General features: G+C 36.5%; 1 protein-coding gene across 2 annotated transcripts in view; it reads left to right on the top strand.

Moving 5' to 3' along the window:
* LOC127624340 (syntaxin-binding protein 5-like) overlaps positions 1-25,538 on the top strand; it is a 111,531-nt gene that overhangs the window by 77,271 nt on the left and 8,722 nt on the right. Inside the window, exons 10-23 of one of the 2 annotated variants that reach the window (XM_052099126.1) lie at positions 296-450; positions 2,161-2,233; positions 2,373-2,520; positions 3,995-4,062; positions 4,778-4,818; positions 6,686-6,906; positions 8,078-8,262; positions 11,301-11,426; positions 12,113-12,264; positions 13,118-13,180; positions 17,350-17,397; positions 19,200-19,249; positions 21,824-22,106; positions 24,369-24,738. In XM_052099126.1, the coding sequence (XP_051955086.1) occupies positions 296-450; positions 2,161-2,233; positions 2,373-2,520; positions 3,995-4,062; positions 4,778-4,818; positions 6,686-6,906; positions 8,078-8,262; positions 11,301-11,426; positions 12,113-12,264; positions 13,118-13,180; positions 17,350-17,397; positions 19,200-19,249; positions 21,824-22,106; positions 24,369-24,738 (1,983 nt within the window). Of the gene's footprint in view, positions 1-295; positions 451-2,160; positions 2,234-2,372; positions 2,521-3,994; positions 4,063-4,777; positions 4,819-6,685; positions 6,907-8,077; positions 8,263-11,300; positions 11,427-12,112; positions 12,265-13,117; positions 13,181-17,349; positions 17,398-19,199; positions 19,251-21,823; positions 22,107-24,368; positions 24,739-25,538 lie in introns of both variants that reach the window. The other variant, XM_052099127.1, reaches the window with a different exon arrangement.

The raw sequence follows: 25,538 nt of genomic DNA, 5'->3' as shown, positions 1-25,538 counted from the left end.
ATAGATGTACAGTACAATGTGTTTATATCAATACAATGCTAGTCAATGGTGTCTAAATTTTTCAAGCTCCAAAAAGGACTAGGTGAACTAGTTAATAAGCCTAGCTAAATTAGTTTATAACCCTGCCAGTACACTAGCATTCTAGATTTTGGGAACCAACATTTCAAAGTACTACATACAGTATGCTGGTCTTTTCACCAGTGTTGGCTGAGGCAGTGATACAATTTCAGCACCAATAACTTTTGTATGTTTTTAAATGAATGCATGTGTGCCTTTATGTTTGTGTCTTGAACAGGGATCCATTTATGATCTTCTCTGGTGGTTTGTCGTATGACACCGTTGGTCGACGGCCATGTTTGACTGTAATGCACGGGAAGAGCACGGCAGTATTGGAGATGGACTATCCCATTGTAGACTTCCTCACTTTGTGTGAAATGCCATATCCTAATGGCACGTAGATGAATTTACTCAATAACAACACCTGCTTTGTACAGCACAATTGAAATAAGCACTCAGTCTCCTCTTTCTCAGTCACAATCCCTCTCTCTGTATATTTCTCTCTCTCATTTGCCTCTCCCCTTTTCCATGTTCTTTTTTTTTTTTTTTTTTGCTGACATTTGAATCTTTGTTTTGTTGGGTTGTTCTGTTCTTTTATGTTCTTTGTAGATGAGCTTGAGCTCTCCCAAGGGAACCGCTGCCTAGTAATTACATTTTTCATCTCTTTTTTTTTAAAGCTTCCTCTATTCATAGCATCAAGGTCTCTGACTGCTTTCGTTTATTATTGCCGTCTCATTTAAATAATTAATCGCTTTGGTGGCTATTTTTGAATAATAAGTAATTTATTTTCTCTGAGGGCAGCCATAGCAAAAGCTGATATAACTTCAGTTTGCTGTCAATCTACAGAATGCCACTGTTGAGTTAATATTCTGTCAATAGCATGCCTGTGTGAAGAAGAGAATTATTTTTTTAAATGCATTTTAAATGTATTTTATCATAACATCCTGAACATGTCACATGGAACCCGCCAGTGCATGGTGCTGGTTTAGAAACAATAACTGAATCATCTAGATTATTTAGCTTGGCCTTAATTAATAAACACATAAATTAAGATCATCATGCTTCTGCGCAAAATACAGCATCCCTGTTAAATGATCTGTGTGAAAGGCTTAAGCTTTTTGTTTTGGGTTTGCGTTAAGCCGAAGCGATGATGAACACACAAGGAAGGGGAGCAGTGTTTGCAGTGTTGCTTATGTAACTGTGCCTGGCTCTGTACATTGATTAAGCTATATTTGTAGTGGGATGTCTTTGGTTCTGATTCATTATTGAGATGTTTAGGAGGTTCAAACTCGCACAGTGTTTTTTCTGCTGTGACGTCGCTGGTCTGAACTTCTACAGCTAAGCAGAGATCAGGCCAAGTACTAAAATATATTGGCTGCAAAAAGCATTTGGACAATTAAGCTTAACTTAAAAATGTATGAATGTTTTTGCATTATGTAACAAAATATTAAAGCATGTGGTTTTGCTTGAAAAGTGTGTTTGTGCTACATATCTACATATCAGATGCCTTTCACAAAAAGATGTTTGTTCGTTTTCAAATTATAAAACAATATTTATGTCTATACTGTAAAGATACAGTTTGTAATTCAAAATTAAGACTAAACATGTCAATAGTTAATGTGATGAATTACACCTGAGGTTACTCAGTTAGGAAACCTGTGTTAACTAGGATCTGAATTTTACATCCACTAAAATAACCTCAAAACTAGTTCATTAAAAGTAATTGAAAGTTTACAGAAAAGTAAAGTTGGTTTTGTGAAAAGCTTTAGCATCATTTATTGGCAGGTGCCACTTAGTTTGATATTCTGTTATCTAATGCAATTAAATTAATCCATTTAAGTGTGACTTAGGTGTCCAAAACTGTACAAATACTTTCTGGGGTCATTGTATGAGATGTATTGTTGGCATTAAGTCCCTTTAGATAAAATTACCGGTAAATGTAAATGTAAATGTAAGTTTATAACAGGTCGGTTGTTAATGTGAGGATATTGTTGTCAGCTATGTTTAAACAAATAATGGCTTGTAAAATAATATTGTAAAACACTAGGATATAGTGTCTAACAGCTTTATGATTTTTCCCATCACGTTTCTTTTTCTCTGCAGATTTTCAGGAACCATACGCTGTAGTGGTTCTTCTCGAAAAGGATTTAGTTGTTATTGACCTTGCACAAAATGGGTATGTATTAGCCAATCACAGCACTCACTATTTGCATCACAGTTGGTTATTTGTGCCTTACTTGTTTGACGCATCACACCTTTCTCTGTATGCCACTGCAGTGTCAGGCTGATGGTTTTGTCCTGTGATGTTTCCATAGTTACCCAATCTTTGAAAATCCATATCCCATGACGATTCATGAGTCTCCCGTGACGTGTTGTGAATACTTAGCCGATTGTCCTGCGGACCTCATACCTGCACTTTATTCTGTCGGGTCTCGCCAGAAACGACAGGGCTACAGCAAAAAGGTGAAACCACATGCAAGCAAAATCACATTCATGCCACACACACACACACACACACACACACACACACACACACACACACGTTGGTGCGGCTATTCTTAGACTCTCCATAGACATAATGATTTTAATACTGTTCGTACTACACACCAAACCATACCCCTAAACCTAATCCTCACAAAAAATGTTCAGCATTTTACATTTTCAGAAAAACATTGTTTAGCATGTTTAAGCGATTTTAATTATGGGGACACTAGAAATGTCCTCACAAACCAAGTTTATAGCATTATAGCCTACCCTTGTAATTACTAATTATTAGTTTGTAACCTAAAACTATTTACTCTTAAACCACCCAAACCCTTTACACAGACACACACACAGACACACACACACACACACATGCACAAAGCTACTAAACTGTTGGATAATGATTCAATATTGTATCAAAGCTGTTTTCTTTGTATATTTACTGTAGATATAGACCAATATTTTTTTATCTGCCTCTAAAGATTAGCATCCAACCAAACTTTTGCAATGATTATACAACTTTTTACGGTACAGCCATTCATTTTCAAGAGAAAAGTGCATAGCATTTTTAAGCTTAAAGAGATCACAAAATAAAGATACATTTAGATCACAAAGCAACTTTGCATAAATAGAATGACATGAATAAAAGTAATAGTAATAAAACATTCCTAATGCATAGCATGTTTTATTGTTGGAGTATAATGTTTACTTATTTTTGTGTCAAAACAGAAATAAAAATTTTAAAAATCAGTTCTGCATGACGGTTAGTGTAGGACACTAAGTAATCGTATAAATCTCCCCCTCAAAAAAATATGAATCTGTCAAACTCTTATTTACTTTTACATACATAGACACATGCACATACATATACACATACCTTGTTGTTTGAGTGACTTTTATTGTGGCTCCTGTTGAACAGCTCTGTTGCCTCTTGGCTCTATGACTTCAGTCTTCTGTTGTGCAGTGCATCATGTATGGTTCAGAGGTTTAGACAGGGGTATTTATGGGCATAAAAGAAACAATGACCTCTTAACCAAGACTGGAGTTTGGTGTGTAAGTTAGGTCAGTTTCTCACAGGGAAGCCGATTATCCAACAGCCCACTTAGGATTTCAGCAGTACTGAGTTTTCTCTGAATACACTGCTTTAGCTTCCACACCTCATGAGGAAATGCGTTCCTATAGAGCCTCGCCAGCCGTTTAATAAAGGTTCCACCCACATTACAAAAATGTTTTGTGGCTGCCAGCACAATCATTTCATTATAAGAAAAAGCTTTGCTTTAAAACTTATAAATTGGCTGCTTTTTATTAAAAAAATTAAGGAATGTTCACTTGCTTTAGGGCAATAACAACCACATCTCCTCAATTCTTATACATTGGGACATTTAGATTAATGTGTTAAGGTTTTGTGGTTGCTGTTTTAAGTGCTTTTGTGTGATTCTGTTGTTTATCATAGGAATGGCCTATCAGTGGTGGAAACTGGGGCCTGGGCACACAAAGCTACCCTGAAATAATAATAACTGGGTAAGAACAGTGTGTATATGTTTGTGAGTGAGGGCACGTGTGTGTGTGTGTGTGTGTGTGTGTGTGTGTGTGTGTGTGTGTGTGTGTGTGTGTGTGTGTGTGTGTGTAACTGTTGCTGTGTTCATTCTTTTCTATCACAATTCATGGCTCTGCTGAAATTGCAAAAAAAAATTATTACAAAAAATAGACCTAAGTGGAGAATGAGAAGGCGGCAGAACGCAAAAGAGAGGGTAATGACTGGGTTAAAAGGAACGAATGTAACAATTCTGCTTCCAATTCCACTTTAAGTAGAAGTGTAATTATTCTTTCCATTTTAAAATACTTATCCCTGCTTAATATGTAAAACCACTATAAATAAGCTGTGCGCAGGTTGATTTCAACAGAAGAGTAATAGCAAATGAGCCATTTTTACCCAATTCTGAAAAAAAGAAAGAACAAAGAAATGTTGACAAAAAAGTAAGCATTTTCGGCTGTATCACTCAAGGGATGACAGAAGCTTTTTTGTTCAGTATTTTCATGTATTTGACAGTAGTGGGAGAAGCACTTCCTCTCATCTATTTACTAGCTTTTATCTGACACAGCAACTTAGCTTACCACTGTGGTTTGTTTGGATAAATGGCAGTGTGAAATTGACTGTGAGTTTATGTGGGTAAGTGTATGAAAGTGTAAGAGACAGAGTTAAAAAAATAAAAATGCTCTGCTGCTCTTCTCTTAGGCATGCAGATGGTTCAGTGAAGTTCTGGGATGCTTCAGCAAGTGAGTACTGAGCCTTTCTGACTTCATAATTACCTCATTTACCACTTACTAAAATGCACATGCATCATAAGCCAACTATTTACAAATGTGTGCAGTGCAATCATTTTTCAAAGCTTGCGATATAAAGCCTGCTTCAAGCACATTTACCCTACTTTATTTGCATTTAGCCTGACGAATTTACCAAAAGAAACAATTGTGCAAACAACGAATAAATATTTTCATTTTTTTGTGTCCCCTGGGAATTAAACCCCATGACTTTGGCATCGCCAGTGTCATGCTCTAGTTGAGCAACAAGAATAAGCACATTTGACTAGGACATCGGAACAACACAAGTCCTCAGTCAGTCTAAATTGTCTGGCAAATATCCACTTTAAATTCTGATTTGGCTGACCGAGATGCTTCGTTTTTCTGTTGGAGTATAACACATGACATCACACATCAGTTACATTAACAAGTAGCTAATTCTCCATGATTTATGACCCAACTGGGGACCGACTTTATAATGGTGCACAGCTCACAGTCCCACACACACACAAAAAGCAACAACTAATTCCCCAAATACCCACAGGCTTTATCAAACCTTGCACATTGCTCAGGGAGATCAGTATTGTAAGAGGGTTACCTGTAAATAGCATTTGACCTTGTTTAAACTATGAGAATGACAAATTATGGCTGTCTCTTTTAGCTGCTAAAGAACATATTTTCATATTACAAATACAACAAAGGTTTCCAACCTGCAAGTGCTTGTTTTACATTCAAATAGGTTTTCCTTAATGGCAAAAGCTAATTTAAAAACAAATGTGCCCTCATTTTGTCCACCACAGAAATATAAAGCTAATTAGTCAGGAAGTATTAATCCGGCAAACAGAGTTGCTAATCTTATGCCATTTAATATTTTTGTGCTTTGACTGAACAATTGGAGTCAGTGGATTAGAGGGCACAAAAAAATTGGCCAAAACACATTTATGCTTTTGAGGGGCATTACAAATTTCTCATCATATTTGTAATCCTCCAAGGCATACAATGTCCAAATCTGGAGAATTTAAAACTTTTATTACATGGCTCTCTGGAATATTTGATTCTGGTTGATCAGTTTTGGCACTCTGTGGCCAAACATTTTTGTTTAATGACCACAAAACTGTATATTTGAATGTTGTCCTAGGCAACCGATTTCCTGCTTAACTGTGCTAGTTTAATTTCTTTCATCTCCATTTGTGGTCTCTTAATTAATTATTAAACATAATTAAATTAATTCCATTTAAGTTTATTTTTTGTATCCATGTATTTATTCAGTTGGTAAGTAGTTGTGTAACAAGTGGAATAATGTACAGTTGAACAGACATGATGAAAATAAACCCAATTAGTCACAATCTCAATAAAATTGTGACATGAGCATGTGCAATTTCTAAATTTCATTTTTTTTATAATCAGAATTCTGTTATGTTTTATTCGCCATTCTGGTTGGTACACATCTTTTGAACACTGATGAGATCTGGCCAGTCAGAATGCCGTGCACAAAACGGACAGAACAGAAATCAGGAATGTGAATGCAGAATAAAGAAATACAAAAAGGCACAAAGAAAAAACAAACAAACGCTATCATCTATTATTTATGCAGAGACAATTTTGTTCCCTACTGAAATGTGCTTTTGAACACTAAAATGCATTTTTTAATGTAAGGAAAAACATGTAAAGCCAAAATCGCAGAAAAATCACAATATCTACATATTGTACAGCCCTAATCGACAACTGGGTTCATTTTCCGAAAATGACTAGCTGACTGTACATATATCCCTTACTTACATTCTGTACTGAGATCAGAGGTAACTCTTGGGAATGTTTAATTTTTAAGTCCCATGTTGCTCAGTAATGCTCCAGGTACTGTACAAGCTGAAGACAGCAAAGGTATTTGAGAAGGTACGATGTAAGGAGGAGAAACCCAGCACAGATGTTGTGGACGAGGACCCGTTTGCCATTCAGCTGATGTCTTGGTGTCCTGAGAGCCGTATGCTGTGCGTGGCTGGCGTCTCTGCCCACATCATCGTATACAGGTTCAGCAAACAGGAAATCACAACAGAGGTGGTGCAGGTAAAAATGCATGCTTTATTGTATTATTGTGTAACTGTATTTGTTCTTATAAAAGTGTGTTTATTAGCTTAAAGCAAGGTTCTACTCTTGACTTTAAACTTTGTTAATGTTTCTGGAGTGGAATGAGTAATTGTGCCCTTATAGACGTTCTCTCTCTCTCTCTAACTCACTTTCTCTTCATTCTCCCCTCAATATCTTTATTATATTTCCTTGAAAACTGCCATGACTCATACGGATAATATTATAAAATCTGTTCATTAAATAGATGTTGTTCAGTGACTTGAATGCGCGTGTGTGTGTTCAAGTGTATGTGCAGTCTACATAGCCAACTATGGAAATCAGAGGAACATTTGTAACTAAATCCTCAAGCCTTCCAAAGCTGTTCTAATTAATGTTCACCACATCTAGCTGTATATTGAGCTTGAATAATTAATACTGCATTCATTTTGCCTTACCATTTTTTATAAGCTCTATATTTGCATATCGATGGTTCTGTGACTCATAAATAAATGAGCGCTTATGAGAATACTATTAAAAACTATATCTGTGAACATTTTTAATTTACATATGGGTTTATTACAAGAAATTACAAATAATGGGATGCTAAGACTGAAGCAATTAAGTTTAATTAAGTTTATTAATGCTCAAATATACAGTAGCTTGATCAACACAACTTATTTACATATTAATACATGATTCATAGAACAAGGATAGTAATGAATCAAGTAGTGGATGCATCTTGTCTAACAAGCATAGTCATTTAGGGACACATGTGAGATTCAGTGCATGCATTGCAGTGGGGCTCACAGGACTGCATTGGATTGGTTAGCGCAGTCCATCCACAACAGCACACGTGGGAAAATATCAGAGTTAATATCGTGCTGCTGACAGAATGTTCACACTTGTGCATAATGAGGGTAAATTAAACCTATTAGCACCTTGAGTCCCGAGACTCTCACACACGTAGAAACACTTACTCGTACACACACACACACACACACACACACACACACACACACACACACACACACACCAATTAGCATGCCTCAAATTAAGAACAGTGACACTGATGGGGATCAATTAACTCAATGCGTTTAGCTTATTTATATACATCTGTGCTCAAGTGCACTTGCATCAATTACATGTGTACATATGTGTGTGTGTTTCATAGTTACTGGAGGTCAGGTTACAGTATGAGTTGAATGATCTGGAATCCCCAGAAGGAGGTGGAGATCAGACACCAGCTCCTCCCACTCCAATCACCTCCCCCAGTCCACAAACCACCGCCCCTCAAACACATCCCTCCGTTAGCAGCAACTCGTCAGATGGGATGAGAGACAACATACCCTGTCTAAAGTAATGCTGCTTTTCCTTTATATGTACACATATATAGTTGTATGTAATTGGGATGTGAATTGTGGTCATTTTGTCTTCTTAAAGGGATAACTCACCCAAAAGTTTTGTTTTTTGTTACCATTTACTCACTCTCACATTGCTCCAAACCATTATGAATTTCTTTCTTCTGTGGAACACAAGAGGAGACATTAGACAGTATGTTAGTCACCGTTCTCATTCATTACATATTTTGTCCACACATTGCAAGTTTATTGTGACTGAGACTCATTCTCTCTCTGTTCCAGAGAAGAAAGGAAGTCATACAGGTTTGCATGAGGGTGAAATAATGATGGCGTTTTTGGGATTACTATCCCTTCATTGTGCTGTAAACATCTGCACAATTTTTAGCTAAACCCGTTTATTAGAAGTAGGTGTCAACATTCTTTTTTTTGCCCAACCTGGTTTTCATTATGAGAGATGGTGATTAGGGCTGTGCAATATGTAGATATCGTGATATTTCTGCGATTTTGGCTTTACATGTTTTTCCTTACATTAAAAAATGCATTTTGCAAAAAGCACATTTCAGTAGGGAACAAAATTGTCTCTGCATAAATAATAGATGTTTGTTTTTTCTTTGTGCCTTTTTGTTTTTCTTTATTCTGCATTCACATTCCTGATTTCTGTTCTGTTTACATTTTTGCAAAACTTGTTATACGTGTCTCCAATTACAATTCCCTGCGGTTCGTGGACAAATTAACACTAGATGCGCTATAACAACTGTGTGTTTTATTCACTTTCACACAAATCATGACTGCAATGGCTGATTATGATTTTATAAATACTTATTTTTTTCTCCATTACTCAGACCCTGCTATTTTATGATATTGACATACTTTTACTAAAAAAATGTCTTTTGAAAAATTATACATTTTAATGATCATATTACATACCCACCTACATATATAAACTTATTCCAACATGATTAGCTTGCACGGTAGCTCACTTGATAGGGCATTGGACTTACAGTTGGAAGACCACGTTTCAAGGCCAGCCATGAACTCAAGCTGATACTTGACATTAAAGAGTCATTGATGTGGCACGAAATGATGTGAAGAGAAAGAATGTGTGGGAGTGGGATGGAAAAACAGTCCTGTGCAGACCTCTAGTTGTTACTGAATTTTTATCAGTGCATCATTTAAAAAAAAAAAAAAGTTAAAAAACAAAACAAAAAAAAGTGTATTCACTTTTGAAGATGCATAAACTTCTGCCCATACCTTGTATGTTATATAAAAGTAACATACACTGGTGGCCAAAAGTTTTGAATAATGTACAGATTTTGCTGTTTCAGAAGGAAATTTTCACTTTAATTCACGAAAGTGGCATTCAACTGATCACAAAGTATAGTCAGCAGGGGTGGAACGGTAAGACACATCGGGGTTGGGTTGGGGGGTGGGTTGAGCATGTCTTAAGGTCAATATTAGGTCAAAAGTGGCAAAAAAGAGACAGCTTTCTCATCAGTCAATCATTGTTTTAAGGAATGAAGGCTGTACAATGCTTGAAATTGCCAAAAAACAGAACATTTCATACAAATGCGAATACTACAGTCTTCAAAAACAAAGGGCAACTGGCTCTAACAAGGACAGAAAGAGATGTGGAAGGCCAGATGTACAACTAAACAAGAGGATAAGTACATCAGAGTCTCTAGTTTGAGAAATAGACACCTCACATGTCCTCAGCTGACAGCTTCATTGAATTCTACCCACTCAACAGTTTCATGGACAACAGTAAAGAGAAGACTCGGGTGCAGGCCTTACTGGAAGAATTGCAAAGAAAATTGTTGGTGAACACATTACAAAACATTTGACTATTGACGAATCCCCGACGACTCTGTCTGGACTCCAATTTACGTTTCACAACAGAGTACACATGAGAAGTGATACAAGATATGAAAACAAATGCATGAGAATATGATGTGAATGTTTTTAATCACCTAAAGTCATCATAGATTTTATTGGTTACAATATGAAAAAGTACCTCCTACTGAAAAATCGACCTATTTGCTTACCTGACTGTCCAAGAGAATTGCCAATTTCTCTCCAACTTTTCTCTTTCTCCACCCGGTTGTGGTACAGTTCAGATGAAACATCAACGTTCCACTAATTGTTCCTCCATTTCTTCGGTCCAATGAGACTTTCTTGATTCCGCAGCCATGCTAGTTAATGTTCTGTTGCAGGTACATCAGGACTCCTCCCACTGAAACTTCCCTTGAACCGTTTCTTGCTCTCTCATTGGCTGTATGTCAACGCTGCAGTTGTATTCAGTCAAAACACATTTCACATTCCACGGTTTGGAATAGTAGACAAGACCAGATATTTAACATTCTAGAAATCTCACTGACATCAGCGACGCGTCGGTGCTTCTCTCAGATTGCGTCTTTGATAATTCATACATTGCGTTCGTCCCTCATGGGAGCGAGCTCCGATTTGCCAATGATTTCGGGCTTTTGTCGGCAATCTCCACAAAACTGTCAGCGAGTGAATATAGGGCTTAAAATCATGTAAACTCGGCATAAGGTGTATGAGAAATTCCCAACAAGACAGCCACATCTATGGCAATTGCTGCAGGATGCGTGGGAGGAAATGTCACCTGTGTATCTGGACAAACTGACAGCTAGAATGCCAAGGATCTGCAAAGCTGTCATTGCTGCATGTGGAGGATTTTTTTTTTATGAGAACTCTTTGAAGTAGTTTAAGAAGTTCTGAATTTTTTTTTTTCAAATTGTAATTGTAATAATTCATGTTATTATTGTCCTTACTATACATAGAGATACATAGATTATACTATACTGAATAAAAGTAACAGTTTCTTTCCATAAGAGCAAAATCTGCACATTATTCAAAACTTTTGGGCGCCAGTGTATATATACACAGTATATTACATAATACACCTAATAGTGTACGTTTTTGACAGGGACAGATATCCTCAAATTTGCCTCTATATTGTATATATCCCAGTGTCTCATTTCATGCCTGTCCTCTCTCTCTGTCTCTCTCCCTCAGGGTGCGCAGCAGTCCTCTGAAGCAGCCTCCAGGGTATCAGGTGGAGCTAGTGGTACAGCTGGTGTGGGTCAGTGGAGAGCCGCCCCAGCAGATCAGCAGCCTGGCCATCAACTCCTGCTATGGCTTGTAAGTCACATGAAGGATGGAGAAGTCCCTTCAAGATTTTAAGTCCAAGATTTTTAATCTGTGGTTATAAAGTTTGTAAAGGCTCTAGATTATGGTTAAGCACTTTAAACATTAATATAGTAAATGCTGCAGTTTATTTTATTTATTTTTTTTTTTTTTTTAGATGAGACTTTAATCTAACACTTGAGACATTGACCTTGTTAAATGCTTCATACAAAAAGTCTAATTTCCTTGGTTTCATGGAAGCACAGTGATATGGATCATCAGGTTTTGCATAAACTTGTACAGTCCATGCCATCTCAAGTGCATGCTGTAATTTAAGCAAAAGCAGTAGTAAACATATTAACTAGTAAGAAAGTCTGAAGTTCATGTAAATTGTTCAGTGATGGTAATAATTTTTTGTAATGACAAAATGATGTAGTAAATTACAAAAGTAATGCAAAATAGAAACATTATCATTGTGGTATCAGACTTTTGTAACCCACTGTGTTTATAGTCAACAATCAAGTCTATACTTAATTTGTATGTATAGTAGCAAACTGCCCTTGCTTGTGTATGCACTGACGTACATGGTAGGATGGATTGTAGAATTACAGTGTATTAAATGGAGATTCATATGTGTATATGTCAAATGAGCTCATTGTCATCTATGCTTTGAATATGTCTCTTTTCCCTGTGCGTCATAGGGTGGTGTTTGGCAATAGTAACGGTCTAGCAGTAGTGGATTACTTACAGAAGACTGTTCTGTTAAATATGGGAACTGTGGATTTGTATGGCTCTAATGACCCCTACCAGAGACAACTGCGATCTCCCCGTAAGAGCCGACAACCTTCCGGAGGTGTGCTACAAATTTACTCAAGCACAAATGCACACACAGACATGCTTTCCCTCCATAAAAGACAGAGCACATTCACTATATGGCCGAAAATATGTGGACACCTCGTTCTAATTAACCTATTTTGCAATTTTAGCTACTCCCATTACATTATGAACACAGTAAGCCTTTTTAAAACACATCTTCATCGGCACTTGTGCCGTGTACACTCATACAGAGGTATACAGTAGTGTGACCCCTGCTGGTGGAACACATTATTGCATCTTTATACATAATGCTCAGTAAGAAAGAGTTGATTGCTGTGACTTGGCACCAAACAGTTTGTTAGATTACCCGTTGTGTGTGCGTGTGTGTGTTTGTGTCAGAGGTAATGAGTGATATTTAGCAGGAGGGCTGGGATCTGTCGGATATGCACACAGGGACACTGCTGATCAGAGCAGCTGGGTTCAGCTACTGTTTGCCCATCTGCATCTTAACTCACAGTTCAGAGCAACAATTCAACAAAACTATATAACAATTCTGACCAATAAACCATTAATTATTTTCATGTTATGGCTGATAACCGATAAATGGCAGTTATTATAAATATATTTTGTTAGAAATACAAAATGAAAGGACACTCTAATGCCATCACAGCAATGCTCTCCAAATACTCTGTGTTCGAATTGAGTTAGAGTTCTTGGAGGGGGAGTCCCTTAACTGTTATGGGGGTTAATTCGAACAATGACTGTTCTACTGAAATATAGCATGGAATACCTTTTCATATAAATGATACTTGCACACATTCCAAATATACAATGACATACTCCAAGCTTAAAGTTTGCTACTCAAAAATGGCATCTCTCTTTTTCTACAGGGCTGTGTGACATTAACGAGGGCTCAGCCACCTCAGAGGACCGCTGCAAATCCCCCACCTCAGGTAAAACTTCGCTCAGAGCATGACACAATCCATACCGCCTCCTACGAAGAATATACTGATCAGTCCTGACACTTGAGCCTGCTGATAGCCACATGCTCTTTGCTTCACAGGGGGAGCATTTTAGATTTACAATCAAAGTTTCTGTTCATCTGTTAATTTAAGATTAATTCTGGTTAAATTGGCAGTTTAAGCTTTATTACTACTTAAAGCTGGAATGTGTAATGTTTTTCCATGTAAAATGCTCCCTCCTATCCCAGCTTAATATGCAGAGACAACTACAGTATATACTGTGTATACAGTATATACAGTATATTGTAAAAACTGTGGCACTGTGGTATTATCAAAACATTGCTCTGTTTGTGCATTCCAACCTCGAAACGTGTGGCTTGTTGAGGTGAGGTGTGCTCTTCCTTTTCTAAAGGATCATGCTTGAATTTTTATCTGGTGGACAGTAATATATATATATATATATATATATATATATATATATATATATATATATATATATATATATATATATATATAATGTACATTTTCTCATCATTTACTCACCCTCATGTCATCCCAGATGTGTATGAATGTCTTTCTTCAGCAGAACACAAACAAAGATTTTTAGAAAAATATCTCAGCTCTGTAGGTCCATACAATGCACGTGAATGGTGATCAGAACTTTGTAGCTCCAAAAATCACTTAAAGGAAACATAAAATAAATCCATAAAATTGTTCACATGCAATGTATGGACTTACAGAGATTAGGTATTTTTGTGAAAATATTTGTTTGTGTTCTGCTAAAGGAAAAAAGTCATGCATATCTGGGATGGCAAGAGGGTGAGTAAATGATAAGAGAATTTTCATTTCTGCTACAGAAAAAAATCAAGTATATACAACATAAGTGTGCATTTATATGCATTTAATATATTACTATCTTAACATTAAAATAGCCTCTGCTGATAATTATTACTAGTGTAAGTCTGGCAGACCTTGCAAAACATCCTATAAATGTCAATGTTATTTCGTACCTGTGTCTGTGGAGGAGAACAAAAGTTCACACAGGTCATGTGATGACTGATAGTAACTGACATTCTGATAAATGCTGATGAATGACATCGTGACAAGGTGCCAAGTAGGAGCATAGTGATTAAACGTCTGGGATAGAAAAAGGTTCTAGGTTCAAACCCTGATGGGGTGTTCTATGGAGAGCAGTTCAGATCACCTTTGTGCCCTTGATTGAGACACTTACAGTGGACGGTCTCTGTAATAAGTTTATCAAAGCAAAGATCAAAACAAAATTTTTTAAATCCATAGCAATCATACAAATTGGTGCTGACCACACTGGTCTGGGTGAATTGTTATAAAGCGGTATTGCTTCCGAAATTAAACATGCAAAAGTGTTGAAAATGGAGCCATTGCTTACATGTATCTCAGCAGGCTCAGAGCAAAACACAGCTTTTATTTGTGGGCAGGAAAAACACAGTAAATCTAAATTTACTAGCCAACCACAGCTTGTAAATGCACTGCAACACAGAGCTCTTAGTTGAGAGTACTTTTCATTGCTGTTTAATGAGGTATTGATTGCTTTAATACTGTCACTGAATTGTGTAACCAAATATGTAATCGAAAATTAAATGAAGCAGAATTTGTATTGTGAACTTTGAGTCAAATTTCAGATTCATGTTATGCAAATAACTTTGAATAGCACCTTTTCAGGAGATTGTTATTCCAGTTTCTGGAAAACAGTTTAAAAACAGTTCCCTGTAACATTTAACTGTCTTATCTAATGATAAAAATGCAAATATCAATAAAAAATTATATCATATACGTCTGCAAATTTGCGCATATCTCGTTTAAATAGATAACTAGGTCTGTCGATTTAATGCATTAATTCAGTGCAATTAATTTTATAAAAAATTATTACGAAATTTCTTTAATAAGAAATGAAAGCTTGTAGTACCACCTGTTTACTCCAGAGGGCAGTAAGTGAAACTTCAGCTGTATGAGCAACACGCAGTTTATACAGTGAACAAAACAAACCTTCAGCAGACAGCACAACACAAACATACGTTATGTTCTTGCGTTCAAAACACTTGATGGAGCGCAAATGTGAACTAAGGGATCTCAAGATGTGTTCTATATATATATATCATTTTAAAATATTTAAAGATAACTATGTGTAATTATTTCATCATTTCATCATTATATATTAAATTATTGTTAAATGAGGGGCTTTCTTAGCTAATATTTGTATATGCGATTAAATGCGATTAATCGCGATTAATTAATCAGGACACCATGTAATTAATTAGATTTAAAAAAATTATGGATTGACAGCCCTAATAATAACCCAACTTCACACAACTTCAGCAGATACAGCATCCTGTGGAGCGCTCATAAATCTTCCTCTGAAGCACATATTCTAACAGTCTCTCCTCAATAGTTCCTTGTCACCTTTAACTTTCTTTTCTAATGATAAAAGGCAAGTATCAATAAAACTTCTATTGTATACCATTTACAAATATTCAGATATCTCGTTTAAACAGATGTAATTCACAAACCTCACGAAAATCCAGTGTTTTCTTCCCGTCGAAGGCTCATCTAATATCTTCCTCTGAAGCCTGTATTCCATCAACCAGAATCAAAAACTTCAGGATCAGGATCAAAAGTTCCTCTGATTCACAAATTATGACGGTCACTCCGTGTCAATCCAAACAGGCGATCCAGGCCGTTTAAACTGTCAGGAGATTGCTGCTCGTGCTGGATCCGCACAGGCGCGTGAGTGAAACGTCAAGGCTGCATCCGAAACTAGGACAATGCTGCCTTCGGAGGCTGTATAAGGAGGTACAATGAAAATAAAGTGCTTTTCAAACTTTTTGGAGACCAGTTTTCTTTAAGAGTTCCATTCATTCAAAACAGCTGTAAGTTAAGCCATTAACTGATCAGGCAAGTTAGCTGCTTATGTATTCGGATGCAACCCAAGTTAAAAGTGCTTCACGTGTGCTAAAAGTAAATGTCATATTCACTGCGCACTGTATGTACAATTGGTTTAATTCAATATTTTTGAGTAAATGTGATTGCTGATGTGGACAGGCCAACCGTGGTTGCTGGACTACTGTGTGTACTGTTATTTCCTTGTTCCTAATATATTAACAATTTCTTCATATGCAAATAAATTTAAAAAATTTGATGACTAAACAGAAATTTGTTGAATAAACTGATTTCTACCATTTAAAATACAATATTATTTCTTTAGTTTTGTGTGAAATTGTGTAAATATAGTGCTAAATAAGCGTATATATATAGCTCTTTTACGTTTGTTATTTACTATATTAAATTGTGTGATATATCGGCATTTATCATCCTATCGGCCACCCTGCTCTCTGGATATCGGCATCGGCCATTAAAAAAACCATATCAGTCGAGCACTAGTTAAGATGCAAATAAAAAAATGCAAAAATTTTCAAGGTTAAGACACGTGGTTGTGAAAAGGTAATCTAAACCATTTCCATTTTCTGCATTTAGTTCATTTAGTAAAGCTGAAGGTGCTGTGATATGATGAAGACAACCTAAAAACCTCCTTCTAAAAAGAGCATGACACTCACACACAGGGACTGGGGCAGATCTCAAAATAGAGATAAGATTTGCTCCAAAGGTCAAACAGAATGAGAATGTATTGCAAAAATTACTTTTTCAGTTAGAGTAAGTACATCTGCAGCTGTTGTCTCAGCAAGTGGTTTGATCATCAAATATAAAAAGAAGGCCCATGTAGTCATTGTGAAAATAACACATTTAACATGGACAGATACAGAACAAATGATCGTGACTCCCACATACGGGTTTAGGGTAAGGATTGGGCTAGGGTTAGGTTTAGGGTTGGGGTAAGGTTAACAGTGTAACTACAGATGTAATTAAATGCAGGTACTTTAAATGCAAGTACAATGCAACAACACATATGTACATAATAAGTACATTGTTTCCAATGCTTAAGTTCATAATAGTTAAAGACACCTAATAAAAAGTGGGTCTGCCAAAAACAAAGCATAACCAACGACAAAACAAAAATCCAGATCGACACATTTCACATTATGACATTCCTTCATTCCTACCCTCTATGTTAATTCCAGCAAGAGTAAAATGTCTCTAATTACTGATATGCTTTACTTCCTCCCTAAAAGTCTTGATCTCAAACCATCAACAATTCTACAATGGAGCAGGGAGAGGAGGTAAGGTTGGATAACAGTGTAGAAGAGGTTCCACTAGTTTTGTTCAACAACGTTGTCTCTGTCTCTATGTATGAACAAAACAGAGGAAATGGAAGCTACTGAATTAGCAGCTTCTGAACAACCTTATGGAACTTTCCACTGCATGCTACATTTATGTAGCACGCATGTGACATGGTGAAATGTGCTTGTAGTTAGTTTTGTAATTTGCTTGAGAAATTTATTTTGTGCCACATCGGTGGCTGCATCTTTTAATTGTCTGTAATTGTTAGGAATGAAGGTTTAATTTGTTGTCTTACTGCACTTGTCTCTTTATGTCCATACATCTTAGCATGGGATAGCGAGTATGGAATTTAGAAAATGAAAACAAAAAAAATTATTTAAATTCACTACAACCAGCTTTGATATTTGGTATCAGCTTTTATTGTATATTGATGCTTTGTGAAGTACCATTCAGGGTTCCCACAGTCATGGAAAACCTGGAAATGTCAGAATAGCAATGATAGTAATAATAATAATAATAATAATAATAAAATAATAGTACAATTTTAAAACATTTTAAAAGCCTTTATGGAAAATTTGTAAAGTGAATACACATTTTAAGCAGAGCTTAAGCAGATACAGAGTTAAGCAGAGCTCAAAAATATTTCATCACTCAACAAGCTACATGATAAGATTGACGTCTCAGACGCGGAGGCAACTGAGATTCGTCCTCGGCCACCCAGATTGAGGCAAGTCACTATGGCACCATGAGGACTTAGAGTACATTGGGAATTGGGCATTCCAAATTGAGGAGAAAGGGGGAGAAAAAAAACATACTACGCTGTTTTTAATAGTTTTTTCTTAGTAAAAATGCACTAGATGGATGTTTTAGATCACTGAGCCTTGTCATGCTGCTTTTCAGCATTTCTCATCGTATCGCACATTTTTAGACCTGGTGATTCATTCAAAACAAATTTTTAAAACAGTTCTTGTGACAACTACATTCTGCTCCATTCGTTGCATCTATTTTTTTTTTTCAATGCAATGATGCGTTCAGTGTGAATAGCCCCTTATTCAGTAATCATGAATGACTGAAAAAAAAAATAATGGAATTTATTTTTTTAAAAGATGTGGAACCCAGACTGTTATTATTAAACACACTTATCATTCTCTTTTCTTTTCTTTTCTTTTCTTTTTTTCATTTAATCTAACATAGACGAGCTATGGAACTGTTTTTTTGTTTTGTTGCTTTCATGAGGATTATTTTGATGGCTGCTGAGCTCATTATAAACAGCTGAGGATATAGTTCTGTATCTGTCAAGTATAGCAAGTGTCTGTCACATGCTCATTTGGGATGATGGCATTGAGTTTTCCTCCTGAACTTAACTGCTTGATACAATAAAAGAATAAAATACTTATGGTGCAAGGGCATTCAGAGTATACAAAATCATACACATACGCAATCACTTCCAGTTCATGTTATTCTGTTTGGTGCATGCTTGTGGCATGGGAGGCTGTCAATGATTGTTTTGTCTTTTTGGATGTCAATTATTTTCCTTTCAGGGATTTATGTGGCCAAATGATACCCATTTATATGCCAGTACTGTTTGTCCAGCATGCAGCAGTATGCAGTTTGTCTTTGACTTGCTGAAAAATATAGCTGTGTCTCCTTTGTCTTGTTTGAAGCGTCTGTGTCCCACAGGATGAAAAAACCCTTCAGCTATGTTGTCTGGTGTTTACTTGAGCACAACTAGTTCTAGCATTGCATGGCTTGTACTAAGGCTTCAACGTGTTTGTAAAGAGGGGTGTTTTCTTTTTTCCAGCAAAGATGTCACGGAAATTAAGCTTGCCTACTGAGCTAAAGCCAGACTTGGGTAAGCCTTGACTTTGTGTTCGTGCTACATAGCTTTTGTTTGTGGAGTCCATCAGCACATTTGTCAGAATCTGGAGAGTCCACATGCTCACTCTCTTGGAAAATCTCATGTCAATTAGCTAAAGACTTATTCTGCACCCCACAAAAACATGATCTGTAAAGTTTAGTCCACCAAAAATCTTATACGTTTTATGGTTTATTGGAACTTTACTCTGTTGTCAATAGAGCTTTTTGCAATACATAGTTTCAGCTTTAATGAAAATCATAACTTAAAGGGTTAGTTCACACAAAAATGAAAATTATGTCATAATTTTGTCACCCTCCTGTTGTTCCAAACGGTATGACTTGCTCTCTTTTGTGGAATAAAAAAGAGATGTTAGGTTGAATGTAAGTCTCAGGCAATAGTCACTTTCATTGCATCTTTTTTCCATACATGGTGAGTGAATGGTGACAGATTTCTTAATGTCATAAAGCCCCCAGTGATATATAGATTTTGGGACTGACACAGACAAATACACAGGGTGCGAATTACATAATACACTTCAAGGGGGTCTGACCTTAATTTTTTATATTAAAGGGTATTATTGTATGTAGAAATTGACATACCATGATTAAACATTTTGTTAAAATATTGTTCATATTTCATGTTAATTAATTGATTAATGTATGCACATGACACAAACTTATTGTAATGAGTTACTGATATGTTTAATAAAAATGAATCAAACAATACTTCCATGGATTGACTACCTAAATATAAATATTATCATGCACTTTCTCAAGTACCCCTAAAATAAATTTTCTTCACTAAATAGTAAAAAACTTCCATGTTTTTTCTCTTTCTCTGACTCTTTTGTATTCACTTGTGACTGAAATCTCAGTACAAAAAGAATATTATCCATTATTTGTTGCAAATATCACTCCACTATCATTAAAGGGCTTATTACTTTTTCTTGGTTCAAACAGTCCATTTGTGAGTAGGGTTGTTTCTTACAACACTACCATCAGGATACTAAAACAGAGAAATGAGTTGATTTTATTCATTATTCTTAATAATGTTATTCTGTATGACATGAGTATATTTACCTTATTTTCAATTCAAAGAGTGCTACAGTTTAGTTTTTTTCTTTTTCTTTCTACCGGCCAATGATGATTCTAAGAAAACTCACCCACAGCCTATTATTGTTGCTTTAGTAACGAACGCAATTTCCAAGCATGTCTGATTGAGGTTAAACGCAAGCTTTTATTTCAGCTTCGTTAGATTTGTGTTTATTTTTTGTTAATTCAACAGACAACTTGCTTTATTAATTGGAATCATCAGCATTAAGTTAAAGAGGATTAACTTTATCATTCATTTACATTTATGCATTTGGCAGACGCTTTTATCCAAAGCGACTTACAGTGCACTTATTACAGGGACAATCCCCCCCGGAGCAACCTGGAGTTAAGTGCCTTGCTCAAGGACACAATGGTGGTGGCTGTGGGGATTGAACCAGCAACTTTCTGATTACCAGTTTACCAGTTATGTGCATTAGACCACTACACCACCACCACCACTCACCTATGAATGAATGAGCATCAGTGAATTATGCTCAGGCAATGTCAATGTCATTTTAGGGGTGGCCCAGATTACAATTTAAAATCAAGCATAGCGTCTAAATCAAAGGGGTTCAAGCCTTGATAAGGGGGGTCTAATCCCAGTAATTCGCACCCTGCAAATACCTCTGAGAAACTTTGGTTTATGAAAAGGTCATGAGTTTTTCGATAAATGATGTGGATATGCATGACCAAACCTATTGCTTTTCTCTCATACAGTCAGCCATTCTGAAGAATGGTTCTCCGTCAGTCTTCCTAACGCTTAACCTGAAATGTGCAAGTCAGCATTTGCCAATTCAGCATTTGCTGGTATTTAATTCAGTATCAATTTCAGTTCTGTCATCAGTTTCCAGCAAGGGTGTTTTTTTATGGAATTCCTTAAGGATTACTGTCTAGAATCGGCTGGTTTGAAATGAAAATCAAATGTGAAGCTTAATTTAAAGATCTTTTACAGCTACATGTTTTGTTCTTTTAGTAGAATTTTTTTTAACCCTTACAGAATCTCAGAAATTTGTTTTAAATAGGGAAGATATATATTTATAGTCATAGAAGCAAAACAATCTTGGATGGGATGACCAGAAGTCAGTTTTTCTTCACCAACGTGAATTTATTTTAATAGATATTTAAAAATAGGGATAGTTTTCAAGAAATAAGGATGTGTAAAACGGTCTACAATTTGTAAGTGTTCCAGAAAAAAAGTGGGCATCTGGGCATCCCAATCCTGGGAACATCATTATTTATCTCATTCATTCAAATTTCAGCATGGTCAAGGTCATTCTTTCACCATAGAAAAATATTGCATGTTATATCTTAAATTCTACAATATGCAAACATAAGGGACAACATTTATTTAGATCGTTATTCTGCTCAAGAGGCTGTTTGATACACCCGTATGGAAAAAAGTAATGACATTGATGTGCTATCTGTTGGTTGCCATCTTGGAGTGGGGGCTTTACCTTTTTGTGTTTTCTCTCTACTGTCCTACTCTCTGTATGTCCCCCGCGGGCTGCCGCACCCCTAGATAACAGGGACAACTGCTTCAGCCGTTCCCGGAGCTCCAGCGTTGCCAGTATTGACAAGGAATCACGAGAGGCCATCACATCTTTCCATTTCTGTGAGACATACATTCGGAAAGCAGATGTTGGCCTTACACCTTGTGTATGGGTTGGCACCTCATTGGGCACAGTGCTGGCCATCTCCCTCAGCATGCCCTCTGCTGGAGAACAGAGGCTTCTACAACCTGTCATTGTCTCCCCTAGTGGTAAGTCAGCATACAATGTATATCAGGTTTCAAAAGTTAGGAGTTTTTTCTGCTAGCCAGTTTGAGCCAATAGTTCAGATTTTACTTGCCCTGCCAACATTTGCACTGGCCCCACCAGTAAATGATTATTAAATGATACTTTTTATTTTTAAATATTACATTCATAGTCATATCTGGAAATAATACAACTTATTTTACATTATATAACTCAGTGAATCTCTTAATTAAATGTACAAATATATTTGTGCTGGAAACTGAGAAAATCACATCTATGCTAGCTAGCTGGATAACATTACCTTGGTGACATTTTGTAAATAAATAGAATATGTAACAACAATGTTCAATACGTTACAGAAAACCAAATATTTAAAATTATTATTTATACCCCCAAAAATTATAATTCTCTCATCAGTCATTCACCCTTTGCTGTCTAAAACATATATGATATTCTTTCTACTGCAGAACACAAATGTAGATATTTTCATAGATATATAATGTGTTTATATCCATTCAATGCTTATCAAAAGTTAATTTGCGACCAACACTTCCAAGATCCAAAAATGGCATAAAGGCAGCATAAAGGTATACAACTCGAGTGATTTAATCCATGACATCTGAAGTGATACGATCGGTATGGGGAGAGAAAAATGGATTACCTTTAAGGCAGTTTTACAAGGGATGCGGTGGGCAGCAGGGTTTGCTTGCGATCTTGCCACTTCTCATTTGTACAGCCATTTTTCATTCACACAAGAAGCAGTGCAAAACACGCCAGTAGAAGTGCAATAATGCCACCCACTGCTTCAGCTCATATACTGCATCTATGAGGCAATTACTGTGAATTTTGTATTAGTCTTCATGTAAGTGAATGCACTTAAATAAAATGTCACTTATTTTTTCATGAAATGTTTTATAACTATAAATATTGTAACAAGCTATTTTTATATTAATGTATAAATATAATATCAAGGCTTAACAATGTAATTGTAAATACTGATGGAGTCTTGCCACATGTCTCCACATTTGATGGATTCTGCATTTTTTTAAAGACTAAAGAAACAGACTGCATGTTAAATAATATTTTTATTGACAAATTGCTATAGTATAGATAACATCACATCAATAATTAAAATGAGAGGGCTACAAATGAACATTAAAAATCCACATAACACTCTACCAATAACCTGCCTGGGCAATTGTATTTTCTGTTTATCTAAAGTTGATGTTTCAGGCACCTGTTGCAGAAGAGAAAAATAAAGTATACGGCCCATGGCCCATTTGCATACATTGCACAGGCTTCTGTTATCCAAACATAAGCTATATGTGTTTCTGTAGTCTATATTCACCTGGTACACTGGCTCGTCCACTCACAGCTTCCCATGAGGCTGTTTTCCTATTATGTCTCTGTGAAGACTCAAAGAAACATTATATGCCAGGAGGAAATTCAGGAACAGCGAGTATATTCGTCTCCATGTTGTTTTTGACTTTTTTTAAAGCTGAATGTCGTTTGATTGGTTGTGAATTATTTCAGCTATGATTGGTCAGTGAGAAGCGGCAGGCACGGAAAGATAAAATATTTTTATCTAGCACGGTGTGCACCGCAAGCAGTCATGCACAAAAATGCATTGAAAATTAATAGGGAAAGCATGGTGCCATGTCCCGTGTACCACCTTTATGCTGCCTTTTTGTCCTTTTTGGAGCTTGAAAGTTTTGGACCCAATTGACCTGCATTGTATGGATAAAAACACATCATACTGTATATATTTGAAAATATTTTTGTTTAAAAAGAAATCATAGGATGGAGTGGTGGTGGCGTAGTGGCTAAAGCACAGGGCTGTTAATCAGAAGGTTGCTGGTTCGAACCCCATGGCTACCATTGTGCCCTTGAGCAAGACACTTAACTCCAGGTTGATCCGGGGGGATTATCCCTGTAATAATTGCACTGTAAGTCGCTAAGGATAATAGTGTCTGCCAAATGAATAAATAAATACGAGTTTGCGATGGCATAAGGGTGAGTAAAATAAAAGAATGACCATTTTTGGGTTAAGTATTTCTTTAAGTTTGCTAGGCATAACATCACATGTACAAGATCAACAAATATAAGATTTAGTGACACAGCAGTGAGCGATAAAGGTATGTGAAGGTTTCATCAACTGGCCCTGAGCCATCCTTGTTGTTAAGCCCTTCACATACACATCTGAAGTTCTGCAGATCTTTAAGTTGATGGGTAAGATTGACACTGACATCTTAATCACCTCCATGCAGGCACTCTTATCAGGTTGAAGGGTAGCATCCTACGGATGGCTTTCCTAGATTCTACAGGGTCTCTCCTCCCTCCTGCTTACGAGCCATGGTATGAACCCAATGCCCCAGCAAATGGAGAGGAGCGGGACAAGGTCCGTAAGAGACGGCCAGTGTCGGTCTCCCCATCCACGTCCCAGGAACTGAATGAAAACCAGTATGCCGTGGTGTGCTCTGAGAAACAGGCCAAAGTGATAATCCTGCCCTCTCAGACCTGCATATTCAAACACAACATCACCGAAACATCTTTTGTGCTGCGGGCAGACGTGGTGTTGATTAATGCTGGCATTTGTGTGGCCTGTTTCTGTGCCAATGGACACATTATGACGCTCAGGTGAGAGAGAATGTCCTTCAATGTTGTGCAGGCGAGGGTATTTAAATGAATTCAATTTGGTTTGTTGTGTTTAAAAAAAAAATTATAGATTACTATCTACTCTGCAAATAAGCAGTTCAACCACGATTAATCAGGGATATGACATTATGCAGCTTATATATATATATATATACACACACACCCAGTTGAATTCAGAATTTACATACTGTACATCTTAGCCAAATACATTTAAACTTAGTTTTTAACAAATCCATCATAATCGTTGAAAACCTTCCCCATCTTAGGTCAGTTAGGATCTCTACTTTATTTTAAGAATGAGAAATGTCAGAATAATAGTAGAGAGAATTATTTATTTCAGCTTTTATTTCTTTCATCACATTCCCAGTGACCCACTGAAGGTTACATACAATTTGTTAGTATTTGTTGGCATTGCCTTTAAATTGTTAGGTCAAACATTTTGGGTAGTCTTCCACAAGCTTCTCACAATAAGTTGCTGGAATTTTGGCCCATTCCTCCAGACAGAACTGGTGTAACTGAGTCAGGTTTGTAGGCCTCTTTGCTCGCACATGCTTTTTCAGTTCTGCCCACAAATTTTCTATCAGATTGAGGTGAGGGCTTTGTGATGGCCACTCCAATACCTTGAATTTTTTGTCCTTAAGCCATTTTGTCACAACTTTGGAGGTATGCTTGGGGTCATTGTCCATTTGGAAGACCTGTTTGCCACCGAGCTTTAACTTCATTGCTGCTCTGTTGAGATATTGATGTCAATATATACCCATATTTTTCCTTCTTCATGATGC

Source organism: Xyrauchen texanus, chromosome 30, assembly GCF_025860055.1.
Source record: "Xyrauchen texanus isolate HMW12.3.18 chromosome 30, RBS_HiC_50CHRs, whole genome shotgun sequence".
Classification (NCBI taxonomy): Eukaryota; Metazoa; Chordata; class Actinopteri; order Cypriniformes; family Catostomidae; genus Xyrauchen; species Xyrauchen texanus.
The sequence above is the reverse complement of the archived record's forward strand: the minus strand, read 5'-3'. Positions and strand labels throughout refer to the sequence as shown.